Below are 23613 nucleotides of genomic sequence, written 5' to 3' on the forward strand. Positions count from 1 at the left end.
CGAAGAACCACACTCCTGAGTACCCCACCCAATCTCTGTCCTCTCAGCATTGGATTAATGCATCGTCCTCAGAGTAATGCTGGATACTAAGCCAGGAAAACAGTAAGCCTGTGTCCTCCTCCCAAATCAGCTGAATGACCTATAATGGGGGTTTAGCAAGAATGTAGGGGATTTGGGAGGCGGAATGGCAATCAGACTTTTTTTTTTTTAATAGGAGGAATCAGAAAACAAATTTATATATGCTTGTTTTTCAAATAACATATGGTTAATGACATAGAAAAGTATTTTTGATGTCATTGCCACTTGGACTACCGTAATACCACTATGCTACATATGAAGAACAAACAAAAACGTCTAGTTTATGAATGGTGTATGCCTCCTTGTGTTCATAGTGTGCAAAATACAATCAGCTTCAATTATATCTAACGTTATACACAGAAACACAGAAAATGCAGGTAAAGACCATATGGTTTATCCAGTCTGCCCATTTATACCAGCTACTAATCTCTGCTTATATCCTTTTAGAAAAGCAGGTCTAGCACATGGAATCTGCTCTCAGCACCTCGCCGCAATAAGAGACAGAGGCTCTGGCTCTAAGCACATGTGTAGTCATGCATGCTTCTCTTTCCCAGATACAGCAAGAACCCCAGAATGTGGATGCGGACTTCAAACAAGCAAGGCTAGAAGGATGTTACAAATCACAGAAAACGATTAAACAATGTGAATCTTTTATACAAGCTACAACCAGCCTGATTGCTGAGCTCTCACAAAAGGACAGCGATACATAAGGGATAATTCTACAACTAAGGCACTAACATTTACACACATGTGTGGACACACAGGTGTAAACGTGTATATACTTTACAAAGCGTGTATTTATAAGTAGGTATACACATTGGCAGTCTGAGTAGAGCATGGGCTAAAAGTTATGGGCTCATCTTGGGCATTTACACCTGCTCTATGGCTGGCTTACATGCTTATGCATAAGAGCATACACACATATATAGGCACTTTCCTTTACAGAATGGGAGCCTAAACATAGGTGCAGTGTTACAAAGTTGCCCTCTTAGTAGTCAGCACAACAGCAGCTTCTGAAATCAAAGTTAGTTGCAATAATGGACACATTTCAGAGAGAAAATATGGAAAAATAGAATCTGTAAAATGACCATGTCTCAATAAATAAATAGTAGGCTTCGATCTAACTGGAAAAAAAATAAAAGTTAACAGACCATGTAAAAAGAAGTATTTAAAAAAGAAACTAAGGGGCCCTTTTACTAAGGTGTGCCTAAAAGCTGCCTGTGCTGGTGTAGGCGCATGTTTTGGACGCGTGCAGGTCCATTTCCTCAGCGCGCCTGGGAAAAAAAAAGACGCTTTTTTTGTGCCAAAAGATGGACGTGCGGCAAAATTCAAACCAGCGCGCGTCCATTTTTGGCCTGAAACCTTACCACCACCCATTAGATCAAAATTCCATGCATTGTCAAACTATGAATGGCTCTTGGAAGTGAGACATATTAAAATACATATCTCAAACTTTGCCACCAAGGTATTTTGGCTACTTTTACCTTCTACAGATTTCCTAAAATATAGAGCATTTTTCTGTATTCCTACCTGGTGTGCCTTCTGAAGTTTTAATCCCCATCCTGCAACAATACTGAGCGATCCCATAATCTGCAATCTTTGCAATCACTGCTGCATTAGGATAGAAGGTAAACAGCAGGACATTGTGAGGCTTTAAGTCACGGTATATGATCATAGCTGAGTGGAGATATCTGGTAAGAAAAGGAAATGAAACAAAAACTGCTATTTTTAATTCACCTTTTTTGCATCACAGCTGTTCTGTAGACTGAACATAAATGTATATAAAAAGTACAAAACACTACATGATATGCAAGGCAAATGCTTAGGCAATTCCCTCTAAAAATGTTGTGATTTATGATTTGATCCTTGCAGAGGAGATTTATGTGTTTTGTCCAACAGATGTACAGTTGAGATCAGGGGATTCTATTACTTCCATCCAGATGTGACCTGCAAAATATACTTTCCCTGTATGTACTAGAAACTGGGAGAGATTTCTTAGAACATGCAAGAACCTGGCAGTTACACAATTGGATTCTCAGGTACTTACATGAGTAGAGAGATTAGTGGTGAAACTAAGTAGGGTAATATAACTGAATTTCTAATTGTATCGGCCCCTAAAATATCTGTTATCCAAATTGGATGTGTTGATGCAGTTGATTACATATGCTAGATATAATTTCCCTAATGTACTGCTTTTAGGAGATTTTAATTCACATATTAATTGGATGGTAAATCAAAAACCTACATTACTTTATAGTGCCTTTAGAGCAATATGTGGATTCTCCCACACATGCGAAAGGCCAGCAGTTATACCTGGTATAATTAGGATTTTGAGGGAAGCAGCAGCTGAATGTGAATGATCTCACCATAATCACCATCTGTTAATTTCACTTGTGCTGTCAGGAATTAAATCTGGAGCACTGAATGGAGAATGTGAAGCGTATACACTGTGCTTCAGCACAATTACAGGAGGAAGTATTAGTCACTGGGAATCTGAGGTCAGATTGTCAAATTGAGGGTCTGATTATTAACTGGAATAATAACTCAGATTTTAGATAAAAGTGCCCCTATTATTATTAGGCAGGAGACTAGGCAAAAGTATGCACTCAGGTATATGGAAGGGAACATAAACAAAAGAGTCCTAAGATGGAAAGACTTTGATGAAAAAAGATGGGTAGTTAGAAGAAGGCTCAATAAAAGCACCAATGGAAAGTGTACAACTGAAAGGTTAAGAGGTAAGACACTATTATTCAATTAGATTATCTCAAACTACTGGGATGTCAAGATCTTGAAGCACCAGAGAGCATTTCCTGTTTGTTTTTTTCCATCACCCCCAATGTGTTTAACCACTGATGGAACAGGATACTGTATTTGATGGATCTATAGTCTGACCCAGTACGGCAATTCTTATGTTCTTAGGTTAGCACGAATGGTGGGACATGCAATGTTCATATAGGGTACATTTTCAATAGTCAAGTCAATTGCAAAGTTTGCAAGTATAAATGGGTAGTTTTTCTTTGAAAACCACCTCCAAGTTTTGTATCTGCAGACACCACACCTTCCCTGTCTGTGGGATGAAAAACAGGGCAAAATTTATGTACATAGGTATAAAATCAAATCTATACCCACTGTTTTCCTGTCCTGAGCTAAACATACCCCTGGAAACACCTCCTTGCAATCCAGCTAAAAGTCTGTACATTGTGAGAGTTCATGCATCTTTTTAGCTTCAAGAAGGCAATACTTAATATTCATCTGATTAGATGCCTAAGAAAACTGTCCTCACAGAGTATAGGTAACATTTGCCATGATGCCCCTGCTCAGAAAGTTAGTTACCTCAAGCCATCGGCAATATGTAGAGCTATCCGATGTTGAAGAGTTCTAGTCAAGCTGGTACTGTCTTGCTGAAGCATATGGTCTAAAGAACCTTTTGGAGCTAGTTCCATTACTAACATCCTTGGACGAACACCAGCGGCCAACAAAGACACCAAGCTCGGATGATGAAGATGACTAAGCACTGTTAGTTCCTGTAAGTTTCAAGATAGGAGTTGAATAAGGTGCATTATTAATGGAACAATATGGCAAGGTAAACTATGTAGAAATACAACTCTAAACATTATGGTCAGCTTTTTGTAGCTGTAATGGGCATTGTAAGCCATCTTTCTACTGCAAAGGTTTGACCCAAATCCCCGAGTGTCACAAAACGTCTGTCACTTACAGTGTTTTCACCACTGCTTTCAACTTTCACAGCCACCATCATAAGCATTGCTCCTGCATTATAATTTGTAAACCTTCACATCAGCACACCAAACGTCCAAACCCAATCTCAAAAAATGCTCTATACCTAAGTTCCTAAATTTTCAGCTATAAAATTTCTCTAAAATGAAGGATCCTAAATTTAGAGCTGCAGTTCATTTGCATAGATTTAAGTCCCTACACTACAAGGGCAATACTATAAAGACACCCACATCTACATGCCAATAGCATATAAATGTGTCACTTTCACGGGTAAGTGTACACTTATGTACATAAGTGGCAGCCAAACACTCAGCATTATTCTGTATGGAGCGCATAGTGCGTAAATGCAAAGGGGGTGTTTGCATGGAGGCTACTATTTATTATATTTATTAGGATGTATTTAGCGCCTTTCTGAAGGAATTCACTCAAGAATAAGAAACATAAGCAATAGACAATTACAGCAGTAAAAATATAAGTATGTTACATTACAATGCCAACACAATATACAATAAAACATTTTAATAGACAGCACAGGGTGTAAGCAAAGATAGAACATATAGATAGACAAGATAGAGTAACAGGAGTAAGAAATAAGGGACTAGTTAGAGTTGCAAATAAGGTCGGAAAGGTGCTTGAACATTATCTTGACTAGGGTAGGAGGGATAAGCATGTACAGCCGGTGTCATTTACTTCTTCCATTAAAGGCCTGGTTTATGAATCCTGCCATGTGTGGGTGCCTGCAATTACACTAGGTCTATGGTGGGCATGTCATTGTGGGCGTATGAAAGTAAGGTATGCCAATATCTGGTAATACTAGTACAGTACACTGTATTATCTGACCTTCACTAATCTGACCATCCGGCATATCTGACAGCCTCCCCCCCCCCCCCCCCCCGGTGATATCATCATGTCTCTTTCTGTTTTCCAGCGTAGCACAGAGCGAAATTTCGCACCCAAGACAATTTGTTTCAGAGCCAGGACCCTGCTTTTATAGGGTTTGTTTATGCATTGTTTGAGGGGTTATTACCCGACTTTTCCCTTATCTGACAACAGGTCAGTCCCGTTTATGTCAGATAACCAAGACTTTACTGTATTCTATAACAGATTCTGGGTGCCAAGGGGCTGTTATAGAATGGGCTCTCATTGTGTGTAATCATGGCACCTAAAAGGGGGCACCCAGTTATAAAATTACTCCCTAGGTGCCTAGTTCTGAAAATCAGAACTAAGCACCTAACTTTGTTTCCCTCCCCAACTCAGTAGCTGCATGGGTAAACAATTTATGGAAATTAAGTGCCTAAATGTAGGTGCTCAGCCCTGGTTGTTTGAAAGGGGCTGATGTAGGCCCCTAGCCTCTCAGGTCAGTCGCTAAACCCTAGTCCTTGAAATTTTACCCTTATGTAACTTCTTTCTTCCCTCCTACAGGCATAAGGAAATGGTACTACAAGCTTTAATGTTTTGCCTCCGATAATATTTGGCATCACTCAAATCTAAGCAAAACATTTGGTGGTTCTGTAGAGTGCAAGCCACATATTATATTTGGTTTTTCTGCACTCACAGAGGTGTTTTAGTGTGTATTTTATAAAGGCAACAGAGGCATCAATGTACCTTTATAAAATAGATTATTACAATGACCCCCCAGTATCGTACAGATTTATTCATGCACTGAAGGTGTAAATGTGTGTATTCTCTATGCACGCACTTGAGTATTTCTATCAGTACATGTATATTGCAACTCCATCCCAGCTGTGCCCAAATTATACCCACTGAAATACCAATGTGTGGTGTGTGCCTATGTATACCCTCTCGTCAGTGCACATGCTTTTACAAGTGTGTTCTGCTGCACAATTTTATAAAAGCCCTTTTGCACATGCTTTACACATAGAAAATACTGTATAAAATTACTCTTTATGTATGCAGAGTAATAGTGGCAATGAAATTACTAGAATTTTCAGCAAGCCCAGAGGTAGCCAATTCTAGTCCTCAAGGGCCCCAGGGGCAGGTCAGGTTTTCAGGATACCCACAATGAATATGCATGAGATAGATTTGCATACCAAGGAGGCAGTGCATGCAAATCTATCTCCTGAATATTAATTGTAGATATCCTGAAAACTTGATCTGCCTGGGACTCATGAAGACCAGAATTACCTAGTCCTGAACTAGCCTAAACAGAGCGGCAAGTGGAGAATCAGGGAAGCTCAGGTCAAATCCAGCTGCAGTGCCTTGTGATCTTGGTCAAGTAACTTAACCCTCCATTGCCTCAGGTACAAGCCCTCCAGGGACAGAAAAATTCCTACTATACCTGATTATACACTGCTTCATTAGCTTTCAGGCTTGCAGGCAGCTTAAAAGAATAAATAATTCTCAAAATATTAAGTTGCAAAGCTTCAAACCTGGTTTGACATTTAATCTCAGATTCACCAAATAGACTGATGCATTTCTAGTTTCATCCCATTGCATGCTCAGATTTCTAGGTTCACTTTTCTTGGGTGAATCAATAGAGAAATCAGATATACAAACTCCCTATGAGACTGTTATTGGAATGCTTGTATCTTTCACTTGTACATTCTGATGTAATCTTTTGCTCATTCCTGATCTGAGGAAAAAGGTTTTGCTTTCAAAAGCAATGTATTAAGGTAGTCCAGTAAAAATAAGGTATCATCTTATTTTCTATTTATTGCCTTTAAAGTGGACCAACACTGCAATCACTATTTAAACCAATGCATGAAAAGGGGCTAAACCAGGTTGGTTCCGCCTGTAGTTCATCATGAATAAGATAACAACAGTACCTCAAACACAGGAAAAAAAAACGTCTTTTACCTGTCTCAAGAGTCTGGGAGAAGTATGTCTGTTAAAAATTTTAACAGCTACGTCATCTCCTTGGTAAGAAGCACGATAGACTGACCCAAATCCCCCATCACCTATTGAGAAAGGAAATAAAATCCTTTGAAATAACAGTTCCAGCTACAGCCTTCCTTGTTTCTTGTCACAGAATATGGGCACATTCCTGGCATGCTATCACTAGTATTCTACAAATAAAAGTAGGTACTGTCACGAAATGCCTAGCCACCCGCCAGGGGTTACCCCGCAGCCACTTGTCCGCCCGCACCTGCCACTTGTGCTCTACACTAGCATCCTCCTCCCACCGACTGTGTCACAACTGCCTCTGGGTGAGTCTCCCACTCCCAAATTATCCCCAGTGATTTCTAGGTTACTTGACGCCACACTCCCAATGGTCCCTCAGTTCCCAGAAAGCACTCACAGACCCAACACACGAACCACCAGGATTCTCTCTCAGTCCAGACAGGCAGAGGCAATAAACAATTATTTATTGTCTTAAAAATTGAACAATGAACAGAAAATGTGCAACCAGCAAACAATAACAGTAACTGAAATATGGATCAATTATAACACTAACTAAATATTTGTATACTGTCTAAACAGTACCTTGGAAGTTCAGGACATATACCTGTTCACAGAGCCTCAGGAAAGAGATCTGTCTCTCTTTTCTACCTGGCTAAGACTGAAGCAACTGCTGGGTAATTTCAAACTCCAGGCCAATCAGAGCCCAGTCAACAAGTTTTAAAAGTATACTGCTCACAGCACTGTAGATTCACTTCTTCAGGAAGTGAAACTAAAAGAGAGCATTCACTTTTCTAGAACAGCTTTAATGTAAAACATTCACCACCTGCTGGCCAAACTAGAGAAAAGCACTTCAAGGTTTAATAAAGGCAATTTTACAGGTTAAAACATATTGTTCTTTCACAGGTACCTACTTCATTTATAGAATAGATTCCAAGTACATGCACTGTAGGCACCTGAATGTATGTATCCCATTAGAGAATTACCCTCTAGCCACTTATTTTAGGCCTAAAGATAAATTGTCTACTTAGTATTTCAATCACTGCTAAATGAGTAATTTTTGGTGCTGCCTTCATTCCTCCCATTACCCAGCACTAGCCATTTAAACCAGTGATTCCCAACCCTGCTCCTCTAGGCACCCCATCCAGTCAGGTTTTTCGGATATCTACAATGAATATTCACAAGAGAGATTTGCATGCACTGGAGGCAGTGCATGCAAATATCTCTCATAAATATTTACTGTTGATATCCTAATAATCTGGCTGGATGGGGTGCCTCCAGGATCAAATTTGGGAATCACTGATTTAAACTGTCTGATAATATCTGCATAGTTTTGGAAAATCTACCAACTGGTAGTTAGGCATTGCCCACCAGACAGCCAAACAAAACTCTCTTTGGATATCAATCCTTATAAATCTTTCATGTTGTCAGAGATTCCATATAACCCATATTAAACAAGGAAAAAATATTCTTACCCAACAGAAATTCAGGAGATTGATCTAATTCCAGTTCTTCACTATTCAGCATAATATTTCTAGGCAAATCAGCCAATACTAGGTCAGGTGCAATCTGGGAAATTGGAATTGTTAACTTTGGTTCGCCAGGACTCACTAGGAGGTCTCCTATGAGAGCACAGAATAAATATATATTTCATCAGTAGTATTACTTGATATGCATTTTATTGTACCCTTCTTGTAGTTTAATAAATCTAGAACATGCAGGGCAGTCACTAAACAAAACATAGGCAGCACTTCTTCCATTCTGAGTTTGCAATGCTTGCAGACTGACTCCAAAGGGCAACACAGCACTCTAATTCCTAAGTGCTCACGTTGCCCTTTTTGTCCACCCCTTGTGATGGCCCCTGTGCATATTCCCATATCATACACTTCTAAGCGATTAAATGTGTTACAGGAAAAGACTATGGGCCAGAGTTAAAAATAAAATGCTGCACAAAAAAGTACTACAAGTTAGTTGGCCCAATGATTTCACTATCTGCAATGTCTACCAAGGACAAAAAAATAATAAAAAAAAAAAAAACAAGATAGGTGTCGCGTCCGCTGCTCCCTCCGGCGCCTCCGCCATGGGGGGCGGGAACCGGCGTCCTCCGTGACGAGGGGCGGCGATTCGGGGGCCGCGGCGGGGAGCTGAGGCCCGCCACGGTGATGGCCGCTCGGTCCGGGGCCGAGGCCGGCGATTGCGGCCGCCGGCCTCTCGGTCGCCGGCGAGGGAGGAAGTGTTCGCGCTGGAGGGGGAGGTAGTGCCCGGGCACGTTGGCCGGCGTTCTCGTCTCTCCCGGGCGCGGGGGGTTGGAGCTCCGCCTCTGAGGTGCTGGATTGGGCAGACAGAGCCAATCTGAAGGGCTCTGTCAATAGCCAGGCCCGGGTTGGTTGGCTATACCTGCGGGGGCGGGGCGGCTGATGCTGTGCAATACTTAAGGATGAGACAGAGTCAGAACTTTGCTTCAGGTTCTGTTCCCGAGGCCTGTTTCCTGTGGTTCCTGTGTTTCTCTGCGTTCCTTGTTCTGCTGGTTCTTGACCTTTGGACTGTTCCTGGTTTACCCTGCTCGCTGCCTGCCTCGACCTCTTGCCGGATCTTGACTTCGTTGTCTGCTGCCTGCCCTGAACTTTGCCTGTTATCGGATGTTCTCTTTCTCCATCTGCCCGCTGCTCTCCTGGTCCCTGTCCGGGTCAGCTCGGCACCCCGCGGTTCCTGAAGTCCCGTTGACCGCCTGCAGCTGGGGGATCAACCCTTGGTGAACGGCGGTCGCCGCGGGTGAAGACTTGGGGTTGCATGGCTGTTCCTTAAGGTCCTTTGGGGCCTTACGGGACCTAAGGGCTCACCGTCCTTGCACACAAGACAATAGGGGTACTGTTAATTGCATATTATAGAGGAAGCATATTGCTAAAACTCCAAACAGCAGCTCAATTAGGGGTGCTTTTACTAGGGTGCGCCAAAAAATGGCTTATGCTGGTGTAGACGTGTGTATTGGACGCGCGCAGGTCCATTTTTCAAAGCGCCTGCAAAAAAGGTCCTTTTCCTTTTTGGCTGAACATGGAAGTGCGTCAAAATAAAAATTAGCACGCGTCCATTTTGGGCCTGAGACCTTACCGCCACCCATTGACCTAGCAGTAAAGTCTGACGCATTAACCAGGCAGTAATGGTCTATGTGCGTACAATGCTGCTTAACCCCCCCCCCCCCCCCCCCCCCCCCCCCGGTTAGCGCCGCATGCTTAGTGGACACGCATCAAAATAAAATTACCACCCAGGTCACACAGTAGTTCAAAATTGACGCATGTAGGACTCACACACACGGCTTAGTAAAAGGGCCCCTTAATCCGTCCTTAAAATATTCAAATAACGTGCCCAATTCTTTAATTTTTATTCAGAAATATCCTTAGAGGCAGCACCCTTATGGATAACTCAGAACCTTTTGGAATGAAGAGGGCAGCTCACTATCACAAAACTGGAAGATGCTGTCAAGATCAGGGCCTCACCAGCTAATTCTTCAATCCCTGAGCCAATAGCATGGAGGCTGATCAGAAGGCTCAAGGTGAATTTCTCTTGAATGCAAGTCAAGCCACTCAATTCCAGTTTTCGGAGGATCACCATATTCTTAAAGACTCCATATGGAGCCTAAATGAAGTTCAATCAGATCAACCCATGAACAGAACAAGCGGAATAGAGAGTTTGTGACCTGGAGATTGACATGGCAAATACTGTAGTTCAATTTTATCTTTGTTATTTTCCCTAATTAGGTTTTTCAACACTTTTGGGTCATATTTAGGCCTGGGCAACTGGTCGGGAAATTTTTTACAAAATTAAGTCATCTGATTTCACTGCGGCTGTTTTTCTAACAGATAACAGGACTTAAGAACAGGAGACAGAAAAAACAAAAACCACGAATAACACAGGAGCCAAATTATGACATGAGCTGAGAGGTGTACCGACAAGTGCGACTGACTCGCCCCATAGAAAAACAGCGGCAGTCAGGAGGGCACACGCATGCCTGATGCAATGCTCACAAAACTTGTGGTAATTAAGCTGGAGGGCATTCCCGAATGGGCTCCGTAAGATAACGTCACTCAGATTTAAGTCTATGACATCCTACTTGCCCCATCCTTGGCCACCTTTAAATCTAGACTGAAAGCCCACCTCTTTAACATTGCTTTTGACTCGTAACCACTTGTAACCACTCGCCTCCACCTACCCTCCTCTCCTCCTTCCTGTACACATTAATTGACTTGATTTGCTTACTTTATTTCTTGTCTATTAGATTGTAAGCTCTTTGAGCAGGGACTGTCTTTCTTCTATGTTTGTGCAGCGCTGCGTATGCCTTGTAGCGCTATAGAAATGCTAAATAGTAGTAGTAGTATATCTGGAGATCAAGAACAAACATTTTGGATGGTCTGGGAGCATTTTCTTGAATTATATAATTAACTTGTATTCTGTTCAATGTAATCTAGCTTTTTCTTTTGTTCTTACAGTGTGAATATTGTGAGCACTCTGGAGGGCTGGTACGAGGGAGAGGGGATAGTGGTTCTTTCAGCCGGCATCATCCCCGGTCATTCAGCCCAGCTAGGAGAGCAGGGCGCCCTCTAGGGATCAAACTGCCAGGGAAAGCTGTAATGCAGGAGAAAAACTACACTCCCCAGAAGCCAGTGCAGGGTCAGCTGAACTCTCAGGAGGGGGAGGGTGGAATGACTGATTGGGAGATGAGGTCTGATCCTGGAGATGGGGAACAGCTGGTGGAGCTTGGGGAGGAGGAGGAGATGGAGTGGAATAAAGCAGAGGTAGAAGGAGAAGGTAAGGGGGAATGTATGGAGGTGGGTGGTTTGGCTCTAACCCGTGCAGACAGGGTGAGAGCTTTTGTGGCCTCAGCATTGCCCCGGTTGTGGAGTTGGGGGAAGCTGGGAGCAAAGCAGTGGGGGAGCAACTGGAAAGCACAACTTGCTACCATATTGGCTGTTCCCAAGAGGTAGTGCTGTGGAAGGGGGGGAAGGGCTTTAAGACAGAAAGGCATGTGCATGTTGGGGGAACTTAAACTGTAAGAGGTGAGAGAGGAGGTGGTTCCAGCTAAATCTCCAAAACTATCTGCGGTGAAGATAGTGTGGCTGGAGGTTTGGGGAGGGAGAATTTAAAACAAAAGCCTGTAATTGAAAATGGATTAAAGTTTGCTGATAATTGGAGGTGTTTAGACAAGGCTGACATCTGTAACAATAAAGAACTTGGATTGCTCTTTCTGCTGGAGTGGGACTGATTTTCTCAGCAGCTGGCAAGGTGGAGAGGGAGAGCAAGTGAAAGTGCGGTGGCTGGCTAGGAAAGCAGACGGAAGCCAGTGAAAGCTAAGCAGGGTCAACCCCGGCTCCCACCTGGAAGGGAGACCTGGTTACAATATGCAAAGTATTGGTTTCATTAAAATTAGTGTCTTATCTTCTGTACACAAAACTGAATTTTAAATACTGAAAAGATCAGCAAAACGTAATACAAAATTAACCATATACCTTCATCAGCTTTTTTAAGCAAATCATCAAGCAGTATTTTCTGGTGTTCTTGACCATCTTCAAAGCTGTAGAGAGCCCACTTCTTCAGCAGAGTTTCACCTTCGCCACAAACATCTGTTTCCAGCAAGCCTGGAAACCACTCCTCCATGATTGAATCTATGTGATCCACGACTTGCCCCAAAAGAATGCAGCCTACAAGAGCCAAAGCACGGAGTTACACAAACTGTCTTCTCTCAAGCAAGTGGCACTGCCCCACATGGGTTCATAGAAATTAAACCCTCCAATACAAGTTTGAGAAAGGATATCAGAGCATATTTTAGTGTGTAGACAGCTCCTGATTTCAGTCATCAGTCTAGCTGATTCATGTTTACGATTTTTTCCCCCCTTTTGTTTTTGGAGGAATTGTGATTTTAGTTTTGCATATGTGTTTGTAAACAGAAAGCAAAGGAAAGCCCAAATTAACACAAAATTGGAAAGAAACATGAACATATTTTCAAAAGTTATACTGGACTTTATTGGAATTTCAAAAGTTCTCCCAACTTCTCAATCACATACTATAAACCTGGAACAGGGCCGGTCTTAGGCAGGGGTGACAGAGGCAGTCGCACAGGGCCTCGCGTTCCTAGGGGCCCCACATCTCTGGTACATCTGTCCTCCTGTCTCAGAACACCTCCCTGCTCCATATCTTAATGTGCATCCACATTTCAGTAGAGAGCATCAGGCAGTGGCAGTGATTTTCATATCCTGTCAGCTGCCGAGCCCAGAGCCTCCTTGCTGCTGCGTCCCGCCCACTTTTGATGTCACTTCCTGATTCCGCAAGGGCAGGATGCAGCAGTGAGGAGGCTCTGGGCTCGGCAGCTGACGGGATATGAAAATTGCTGCCGCTGTCTGCCGCTCTCTACTGAAACGTTGTGGATGCATATCAAGATATGGGGTGAGGTGGCATATGGTGGTGGGCGTGAGCAGGCGGGCACAGGGCCCCGCAATTGCTAAGACCGGCCCTGACCTGGAATAGTAAAATGGATTCGTGTCTGCCTGAAATTAGCTTTCTTAAATAAGAGTTATTGAAGATCTGACCATGGATATTCCCGATATATATTACACAGAGATTTTAAATATATGTGAAAGCTCTTGTGTGCTTAGAAGCATCATAATTTCAAAACAGCAGTATCTGGCTCTTTGTTGCAAGTAGGAGCAGCATGTGAATCTGAGCTCTGTTATAAAGTTTTGGCCTAAGCCAACTTCAAGTTTTTGAAAACTTAGGGGAAGATATTCAGCCGGCAGCAGACAGCATTATCCCCGGATATTCAATGCCAGTCCATGTCTGGGCACCAGAACTGAATATCCGGGTTTATGTGGCTGGCTCTCTCTTATGCAGTTAAGTGCAATATTCATCATTTATTTATTGATTGATTGGGATTTATTAACCGCCTTTATGAAGAGATTCACCTAAGGCAGTATACAGCAGGTACAGTTTAACATAAAACTTATAATTTTGTTAACAGCATAACAATAGTAAAATAACCAAAAACAAACGAATACAATAAATGAGGTAAACTTGAAAACGGTAAACTGAAACCTAATAATAAAATTACTGTGAAACATTATCAAAAATATACACATTTATCAATTTAGCATTAAGTGGCTAAATTGGACTGCATAAAGCACAGTCCTGTTTGTGGTGGTGCTAACTTAGGGGTCTTTTTACAAAGGTGCGGTTTAAAGTGAGCAACGGTAGTGTGGGTACGTGTTTTTGGCACGCGTCAGGTCATTTTTTACCGCAGCTAGGAAAAAAAGACATTTTTAATGGGACCATAAATAGCCATGCGCTAAAAATAAAAGAAGCACGTAGATATTTACAGCCTGAGCCATTCATTGACCTAGCGATAAAGACCACACCTCGAGTATTGTGTTCAATTCTGGTTGCCGCACCTCAAAAAAGATATAGTGCAATTGGAAAAGGTGCAGAGAAGGGCAACGAAGATGATACAGGGGATGGGACAACTTCCCTATGAGGAAAGGCTGAAGAGGTCTGGGGCTCCTCAGCTTGGAGAAGAGGCGGCTGAGGGGAGATATGATAGAGGTCTATAATGAGTGGAATGGAACGGGTCGATGTGGAGCGTCTGTTTACGCTTTCCAAAAATACTAGGACAAGGGGGCATGCGATGAAGTTGCAGTGTGGTAAATTTAAAACGAATCGGAGGAACTTTTTCTTCACTCAACGTGTAGTTAAACTCTGGAATTCGCTGCTTGAAAAAGTGGTTAAGGCGGTTAACTTAGCGGACTTCAAAAAAAGGTTGGGCGGCTTCCTGGAGGAAAAGGCCACAGAATGTTATTGAATGGACAAGGGAATAATACACTATTTCTAGGAGGGGCGGGACAAATTGCTTGTTCTTTTGGCTGCTGTCGGTGACAGGGTACTGGGCTCGATGGACCCTTGGTCTATCCCAGCATGGCAATGCTTCTGTACTTATGAGAACGTGCCAATGTAGGCATGCTGCAGATTACCTCCGGGAACACCCCCTGCGGTACAAAATAAAAAATTATTTTCTACTGTGGAAGCAGCACACACCAACCTCAGAATTACCGCCAGGCGTCCGCGCTACCCCAGTGGTGGTGCCAATTTGGCACGCATTAACCCTACCACTGCTTTGTAAAAGGGCCTCTTAGGTGGTTACGCTTCACCACAAAAGTGCCGATGCCTCCCCCAGACCACCCACAGAATAGCCGGCTTTCAGTTTAGCCATCAGTGCTGATATTCAGCAGCACAGCTGACAGTCATGCACAAGCGATTTAACAGGCGAGGAACCTCTCTTGGCCACTTAAATCGCTTTGAATATCGATTCTTTAATGTTGAAGCTGAGGCAAGCTCTAATTAACCTAATGTTAATTTTAAAAAGACATTAAAGAAATATTACATAGGGATGAATACCCAGAAGATTTTCGTTTTGTGTTCATATTTTATTATGTTTGGAAATGAATTTCATTAAGTCTGTACACTATGAGGTGCACACTTTTCTTATTAAGTGCATGGGGAACTAGTATGCATTGTGCAAACCATTGCACATGTGCACAGCTCCAAAAAGGGGGTGTGGCCATGGGCTGATCAGGGCATTCCTGCAAGTTATGTGCACAGCTATAGAATAAAGTGGACTTGCACCTAATTTAGGTACGAGGATTTACACCAGGGTAAGCACTATTCTATAAACTGTGCCTAACTTTGAGCTCCATTTATAGAATAATGCTTAGCACTATTTTTTATGCTGACACTTCAGCGCCATTCATAGACTTTGGTCCTATATGCGCATAGTGCACATGCTTTATTAGTAAATGACATTCATTTGAAATGTCTATCCATCCTTAGTATTTTAAGAGATGAGGAACAAAGTGAGTTTATACAAATAATTCTGATCCAGAATAGGAAGCCGATAGCAAATGGAAAGTGTATCCTCTTTATTTAATTCTTGCTGAACTGGAGATCTAGTGATGAGTCTTACTTTCAGGATGTGTTATCAGAATCTTACCTTTTTTATGTTTGAACAATTTTATTGTTATTAATGACAAACAATATAACAATTGAACAAGAATCCCACAGAATCTCTCATTCTCCCATCACATATATCAATATGTTCTTATAACATATTCAATGACTTCCTGTCTTAGTATTCCCCTTGTAGAGGCATCGCATAGTATCTACAAGTACATTCTATACTTTCTAGAAACACGATTCCACAGATAAACAACAATAAGGTACCTACTACATAATCCTCCTTCCCTCCCCAAACCCCCTCCCCGACTATAACTTCCCCCCTCCCTCCCCGCCCTAGCCCTCCCTTTCCCCCCCCCCCCCCCCATTCCCCCAGCCACCCCCCTCCCCCCTCCCCCTACTCAGCCTGGAAGATCTTTATCGAAATCTTACCTTTTTTATATAATACTATATACTAAGTCATATCATATGCCCAATAATTGAAAATATACGGCTTGTGGAGATAGGACACAAGGAGATGATGACCACAATACTAGAGTTTCATGGAATTTGTTGTCAGAGAATGTGTTAAAAGCAGTTAGCTTAGCATGGTTTAAAATGGTTTGGGCAATGTCTTAAAAGAAAAGTCCATAAGACATTAATAAGTTGGACTTGGGAAAATCCACTGCTTATTCCTAGGATGCAGGGCCAACACGGGGTTGGGGGAGATCCCTACTACTACTACTTAGCATTTCTATAGAGCTGCTAGGGTTACGCAGCGCTGTACAAGTTTAAACATGAGGAAGGACAGTCCCTGCTCAAGAGAGCTTACAATCTAAAGGTAACAAACTATGTAGTGAGTGTAGTATCATGAGTGGGGAAGGTGGTTAGGCGCCAAAAGCAAGAGATGGGCTTTGAGTAAGGACTTGAAAATGGGCAGGGAGGGCGCATGGCGTATGGGCTCGGGAAGTCTGTTCCAGGCATAAGGTGATGTGAGGCAGAAGGGGCGGAGTCTGGAGTTAGCGGTGGTGGAGAAGGGTACAGATAGGAGTGATCTGTCCTGAGAGCGGAGGTTACGGGTGGGAACATACGGGGAGAGGAGGGTAGAAAGGTAATGGGGGGCTGCAGATTGAGTGCACTTGAAGGTCAGTAGGAGAAGCTTGAACTGTATACGGTAGCGGATCGGGAGCCAGTGAAGCGACTTGAGGAGAGGGGTGATATGAGAGTATCGGTTCACGCGGTAGATAAGATGTGCGGTGGAATTTTGGACAGATTGGAGGGGGGATAGGTGGCTAAGCGGGAGACCAGCGAGGAGAAGGTTGCAATAGTCAAGACGAGAGGTAACGAGCGAGTGGACGAGGGTTCGGGTGGTCTGTTCAGAGAGGAATGGTCGAATTTTGCTAATATTATAGAGGAAGAAGCGACAGGTCTTAGCTGTCTGCTGGACATGGGCAGAGAAGGAGAGGGAGGAGTCGAAAATGACTCCGAGATTGCGGGCTGAAGCGACGGGGAGGATGAGGGCGTTGTCAACAGAGGAAGAAGCGACAGGTCTTAGCTATCTGCTGGATATGAGCAGAGAAGGAGAGGGAGGAGTCGAAAATGACTCCGTGATTGCGGGCTGAAGAGACGGGGAGGATGAGGGCGTTGTCAACAGAGACGGAAAGTGGGGGAAGAGGAGAGGAGGGTTTGGGTGGAAAGACAAGGAGCTCAGTCTTTGCCATGTTCAGTTTCAGATGCCGGTTGGACATCCAGGCAGCGATGTCTGAAAGGCAGGCCGAAACTTTGGCCTGGGTTTCGACTGTGATGTCGGGAGTGGAGAGGTAAAGCTGGGTGTCATCGGCATAGAGATGGTACTGGAAACCATGTGATGAGATCAGCGAGCCCAGGGAGGAGGTGTATATCGAGAAAAGAAGCGGTCCAAGGACAGATCCTTGAGGAACCCCAACAGAGAGCGGGACGGGGGTGGAAGAAGAGCCATTAAAAAATACTCTGAAGGTGCGTTGGGAAAGATACGAGGAGAACCAGGAGAGGACGGAACCCTGGAACCCGAATGAGGACAGTGTGTCAAGAAGTAAATTATGATTGACGGTGTCAAAGGCGGCAGATAGGTCGAGGAGGATGAGGATGGAATAGTGACCTTTGGATTTGGCAAGGAACAGGTCATTGCAGACTTTAGAGTGCTGTTTCTGTCGAGTGAAGTGGGCGAAAGCCGGATTGAAGCGGATCGAGGACGGCCTGAGAGGAGAGAAAATCAAGGCAGCGGCTGTGGACAGCGCGTTCAAGTAATTTGGAGAGGAAGGGTAGAAGGGAGATGGGGCGGTAATTGGAGGGACAGGTGGGGTCCCCCCGCACCCGACCTCCAATGGGGACCCAGCACTGGGGTCTGTCTCTCTCCTGCTCCTGATGGGACCCGGGTGATCACGTTAACACAATCACCCGGGTCCTGACAGCTGGAGAAAAACAGGCACCCCCCATGGAGACCAGGGAGAAGCAGACAGCATTCCAAACTGGATTTGGGGCCCCTGTGAGACGTGAGGGGAAGAACTGAGCAGGGCAGGCAATGCAGGTGAGATCAGCGTTGGAGGAAGGCTTCTGCTGGCGGGGACCCCTGCCAGCCAAGGTATGTGCGCAGGGAGGTGGGACAAAATCTGCCCCCCTACACTTTCAGCTCTGGCTCCGCCCCCCCCCCCCCCCCCCCCCCCAATCTTTCAAGTATGGCTATACACATGGAGGCAGGGGTGGCCTGAACAAGCGAGTGAGCGGGGATGGCAACTGCAACTGTGTCCTGAGTATGGGACCCCGGGGGGTGGCAGCCCTGCCCCAGACCCTGTCTCTCAGTGGAATTGCTAGGATGAGTAGCATAAGGTCTGTTTTACTTCAGATCTTGCCTGGTACTTGTGAACTGGATTGGCCACCGTTATAAACAGGGCACAGGGCTTGATGGACCTTTAGTCTATCCAAGTAAAGTAACGCTTATGTCAAACAATCTGCAGAATATTCACTGACTGGGAAAACTAATATAGTAACAAATTATCACTTTGACCAACTTTTAAAACCATGTACCTTTTCTGCCACAAGGAACTGTAATTTTCAAAAAACTGTCTGGATTGTTATCAAGGACTGCAGATTCCACCAAACAGTAAGCTTCAGGAGACCAGTTCAAATAGATGCCCTGCCTCCAATACATCCTACTAGGGTAAAGAGCTTTTTCTGGGGGAAAGAGAGGAGGAAACAAAAAAGCAACAAAAATCAAACATCACAATAAATGTGGTTCTATGAATTTTTAATCTGATGCTTTCTTTTCAAATAAAATTTTTTAAAAAATCAGTACCTCTCCCAGAAAGCATATAAGAAGATATTTCAAGAAGTCTGTTGATCAAGCGAGACCAAAGTCCCATCGGAAAATATGGCATCTCATACAAACGAATAATGACTTCTGAATTTTCACAGTGAGAGAGCTCTATCACCGGTCTATGATCAGATAAACTGCAAGAAATGAGAACACATAAAGCAAAAACAGCTTACAATTGAGCTATCTGCATTTCAGAAAAGTGCATACGTACTTTTCACTCTGCAGACTCTGTGGGATTTTCTAAGTGAAAGTGTGTGTCTATGCTCACTTTAAAAATGATCACAGGAAAAGCATATTTACATCTGCCAATCTGGATGGATAATTTTTCTAAGTAAATTTCACAGTTCAAAAGTATGCATGTACAGTGGTGGAAATAAGTATTTGATCCCTTGCTGATTTTGTAAGTTTGCCCACTGACAAAGACATGAGCAGCCCATAATTGAAGGGTAGGTTATTGGTAACAGTGAGAGATAGCACATCACAAATTAAATCCGGAAAATCACATTGTGGAAAGTATATGAATTTATTTGCATTCTGCAGAGGGAAATAAGTATTTGATCCCCCACCAACCAGTAAGAGATCTGGCCCCTACAGACCAGGTAGATGCTCCAAATCAACTCGTTACCTGCATGACAGACAGCTGTCGGCAATGGTCACCTGTATGAAAGACACCTGTCCACAGACTCAGTGAATCAGTCAGACTCTAACCTCTACAAAATGGCCAAGAGCAAGGAGCTGTCTAAGGATGTCAGGGACAAGATCATACACCTGCACAAGGCTGGAATGGGCTACAAAACCATCAGTAAGACGCTGGGCGAGAAGGAGACAACTGTTGGTGCCATAGTAAGAAAATGGAAGAAGTACAAAATGACTGTCAATCGACAAAGATCTGGGGCTCCACGCAAAATCTCACCTCGTGGGGTATCCTTGATCATGAGGAAGGTTAGAAATCAGCCTACAACTACAAGGGGGGAACTTGTCAATGATCTCAAGGCAGCTGGGACCACTGTCACCACGAAAACCATTGGTAACACATTACGACATAACGGATTGCAATCCTGCAGTGCCCGCAAGGTCCCCCTGCTCCGGAAGGCACATGTGACGGCCCGTCTGAAGTTTGCCAGTGAACACCTGGATGATGCCGAGAGTGATTGGGAGAAGGTGCTGTGGTCAGATGAGACAAAAATTGAGCTCTTTGGCATGAACTCAACTCGCCGTGTTTGGAGGAAGAGAAATGCTGCCTATGACCCAAAGAACACCGTCCCCACTGTCAAGCATGGAGGTGGAAATGTTATGTTTTGGGGGTGTTTCTCTGCTAAGGGCACAGGACTACTTCACCGCATCAATGGGAGAATGGATGGGGCCATGTACCGTACAATTCTGAGTGACAACCTCCTTCCCTCCGCCAGGGCCTTAAAAATGGGTCGTGGCTGGGTCTTCCAGCACGACAATGACCCAAAACATACAGCCAAGGCAACAAAGGAGTGGCTCCGGAAGAAGCACATTAGGGTCATGGAGTGGCCTAGCCAGTCACCAGACCTTAATCCCATTGAAAACTTATGGAGGGAGCTGAAGCTGCGAGTTGCCAAGCGACAGCCCAGAACTCTTAATGATTTAGAGATGATCTGCAAAGAGGAGTGGACCAAAATTCCTCCTGACATGTGTGCAAACCTCATCATCAACTACAGAAGACGTCTGACCGCTGTGCTTGCCAACAAGGGTTTTGCCACCAAGTATTAGGTCTTGTTTGCCAGAGGGATTAAATACTTATTTCCCTCTGCAGAATGCAAATAAATTCATATACTTTCCACAATGTGATTTTCCAGATTTAATTTGTGATGTGCTATCTCTCACTGTTACCAATAACCTACCCTTCAATTATGGGCTGCTCATGTCTTTGTCAGTGGGCAAACTTACAAAATCAGCAAGGGATCAAATACTTATTTCCACCACTGTAAGTCCAAACTCTGTGCCAACCCCAGCCCCAAGAACACCTCTTCCTACAGTGGGGAAAAAGCACATGCAAAATAGCAAGTCTCATGTACTCTTATTCCCAATGATGGCAGGTCTACAAAGGGGCACCTAATTTTAGGAGTCAGAAGGAACTTATTTGGAGCCTATTCTATAAAGGAAAGGCGGTGTCCTTGTTCCTCTATAGAATACTAGTTTAGCAGGGCAAATACATGCTAATATTTTAGGCACAACCACTTACATCAGTCATAGGGCAAGCGTAAATTTGTATGCCTAGATGTTAGCCAGAACGTTCATAAATTATAGTAGCCTATAATTTAAGCACATAACTGTGTGCCCCTTCCATGAACCGTACAGACTCCGCCTACGTGTACACTCACCTTCAATCTATGTGCCATCACAATTAGGCATCATTTTATAGAATAGCGCACTGCCAGAATATTGTTATTTTTGCACACATATGCATGTATATGCTAGCATTCTGCTCATTTATGCACCTTCCTGATACCTAAATGTTGGCACCCTCCTTGCAGAATTACCCCCACATAGGGCAATAAATATTTTAAAAGCCCATTTTTGCACTAGCCCTACGTCGCAATACTGGAATTGCGATCGAAACCCACTCCAGCTCATCCTGATCCATGTCCAGTATATGCCAAGAAAGATCTGGATGGGCTGGAGTGGGTTTCAGTGGCAACTCCAGTAGTTGGGAAGTTCAGGCCAGACTTTTTATAGTCTGAGCTCTGAAAATGGCAAGGATGGATCAGGATCAAGTATGCATATTTATGCCATATTCATAATCATATGCTATGAATGCAGGAGCTGTATATCTCAGTGGGGGAAGGGAGGACATCATAAAGTGGAATTTAACGAGTAAAACGTTGTAATACTACTACTGGATTGTTGGTTCAATAACAAGTTGATAATGAATGTGACTGCTAGGCAGACTGGATGGACCATGCAGATCTTTATCTGTAGTCATTTACTATGTTACCATGACAATGGCCAAAGTCAGAAAGATACTTGGGAACAGAGGAAGGAGAATGGCCAGCAGGAGAAAGGAGGTGATGGAACCTCTGGTGAGGCCCCATTTACAGTACTATGTACAATTCAGGAGGCCTTCAAAAAGATATAACCAGGATAGAGTCAACCCAGAGGATGGATACTAAAATGATCAGTGGTCTTAAGCATATAGAGACAGACTCCTAGACCTCAATATGTATTAGAAAGACAGAGAGGGGAGATATGATTGAGACATTTACATGTCTCCACAGCATAAATGCACAGTAGACAGGTCTCTTAACTGAAAAGAAGCTCTGCAACAAGAGGGCATAAGATGAAGTTGACGGGAGAAAGACTCAAAACTAATCTAAGGAAATACTACTTTACGGAAAGGGTGGTGGATGGGTTCAACAACCTTCTAGTGGAGGCTGTGGAAACAAGGACTGTATCTGAATTCAAGAAAGCATGGGACAGGCATATCTGATATTTTAGCAGGAGGAAGAGATAGCAGATGATATGGATGGGCAGACTGGATGGGTCATATGGCCTTTATCTGCTGTCATCTTCTAAGTTTCTATGTTTTACCCACAGAAATAGCTTTGAAAATTAACCTCTCAGGGGACAATTTTATAACTGGACCTGAGCAAGTCGAACAGTGTTTTACACATTCATTTAGGTGCTTACAAAGTGTCCTGGGGTACATACATAGAGTAGGTGCACAGAAAATATAGTACCTACTTTTATGCAATACACCCATATGCATTCCTGCAGACAGAGAATGGCTGAAGCACCGGCAAGATCAGCATTTATGTGCGTATTTTATAAAATACATTCATATGTGCCAATTTCTACCACCACATCCATGCAGAACGTTACTCCTGCCTAACAGCAAGTAACTGTGTAGCAGCTTTCACGGGCTGGTGATCAGAAGCAAACACAGGTGCTAGAGGCTGTTAACACCATATCAGCACCTGCATTTGCTACTGCCCTATGATCAGAGCCCCGAGTGAGTGAAACGTGCTCGCGGGCTCTGAACGCAACTAGCATGCAAATGCATGTAAAACAGGGCTCTCAGCACATGCTAAATATATTCCTCCACAATGATCAGTTGCAGAGCGCCAACATTGACGCGCTGTCCACAGCATAACCTACGCCAGCTCAGAGCTGGTGTTAGGGTTTTCAGTCATATATCAAAAACACAGAAGAAATCAGTCTCCGCAAAAAAACAACAGTAATCAAAAACAGCGAAGATGATGCAAAAAAGGAAAAAATGCAAAAAGAGAAAAATAAGGAAAAGTAAAAAATAAAAAGAAGAAACCATAAAAAACAAACAGATAAAAAGTAAAATCAAAAAAAGGACGACACAAAAATAATGATAAAACTTATGAATTTATTAAGGTGATATGACTCGACACAGCTGTGTTTCGGCCCAACTGGCCTGCATCAGGAGTCTAAATGAAACAAATAAATTTAAAACATATCAATTTGAAACAACATTAATATACAATAAAAAACAAATGAGCTGCAACCATCAATCCATTGCATTTTCTAAATACAATTTTTAGGAATGAATCAAAGAGAAGACAAATGAAAAAAAACAAGAAAAAAATTACATATTTTAAATGAACTCGTCATGTAATTAAAATTAC

At 43.3% G+C, this 23613-nt stretch overlaps 1 protein-coding gene across 1 annotated transcript in view; it reads right to left on the reverse strand.

Moving 5' to 3' along the window:
* Positions 1–23613, reverse strand: part of LRRK2 (leucine rich repeat kinase 2) — a 255631-nt gene that overhangs the window by 45529 nt on the left and 186489 nt on the right. Inside the window, exons 35-41 of the mRNA XM_030216665.1 lie at positions 18971–19125; positions 18703–18849; positions 12174–12365; positions 8148–8294; positions 6631–6731; positions 3412–3602; positions 1609–1769 (exon numbers count right to left, since the gene is read on the reverse strand). Of these exons, the coding sequence (XP_030072525.1) occupies positions 1609–1769; positions 3412–3602; positions 6631–6731; positions 8148–8294; positions 12174–12365; positions 18703–18849; positions 18971–19125 (1094 nt within the window). The remainder of the gene's footprint in view (positions 1–1608; positions 1770–3411; positions 3603–6630; positions 6732–8147; positions 8295–12173; positions 12366–18702; positions 18850–18970; positions 19126–23613) is intronic.

Source organism: Microcaecilia unicolor, chromosome 10, assembly GCF_901765095.1.
Source record: "Microcaecilia unicolor chromosome 10, aMicUni1.1, whole genome shotgun sequence".
NCBI lineage: Eukaryota > Metazoa > Chordata > Amphibia > Gymnophiona > Siphonopidae > Microcaecilia > Microcaecilia unicolor.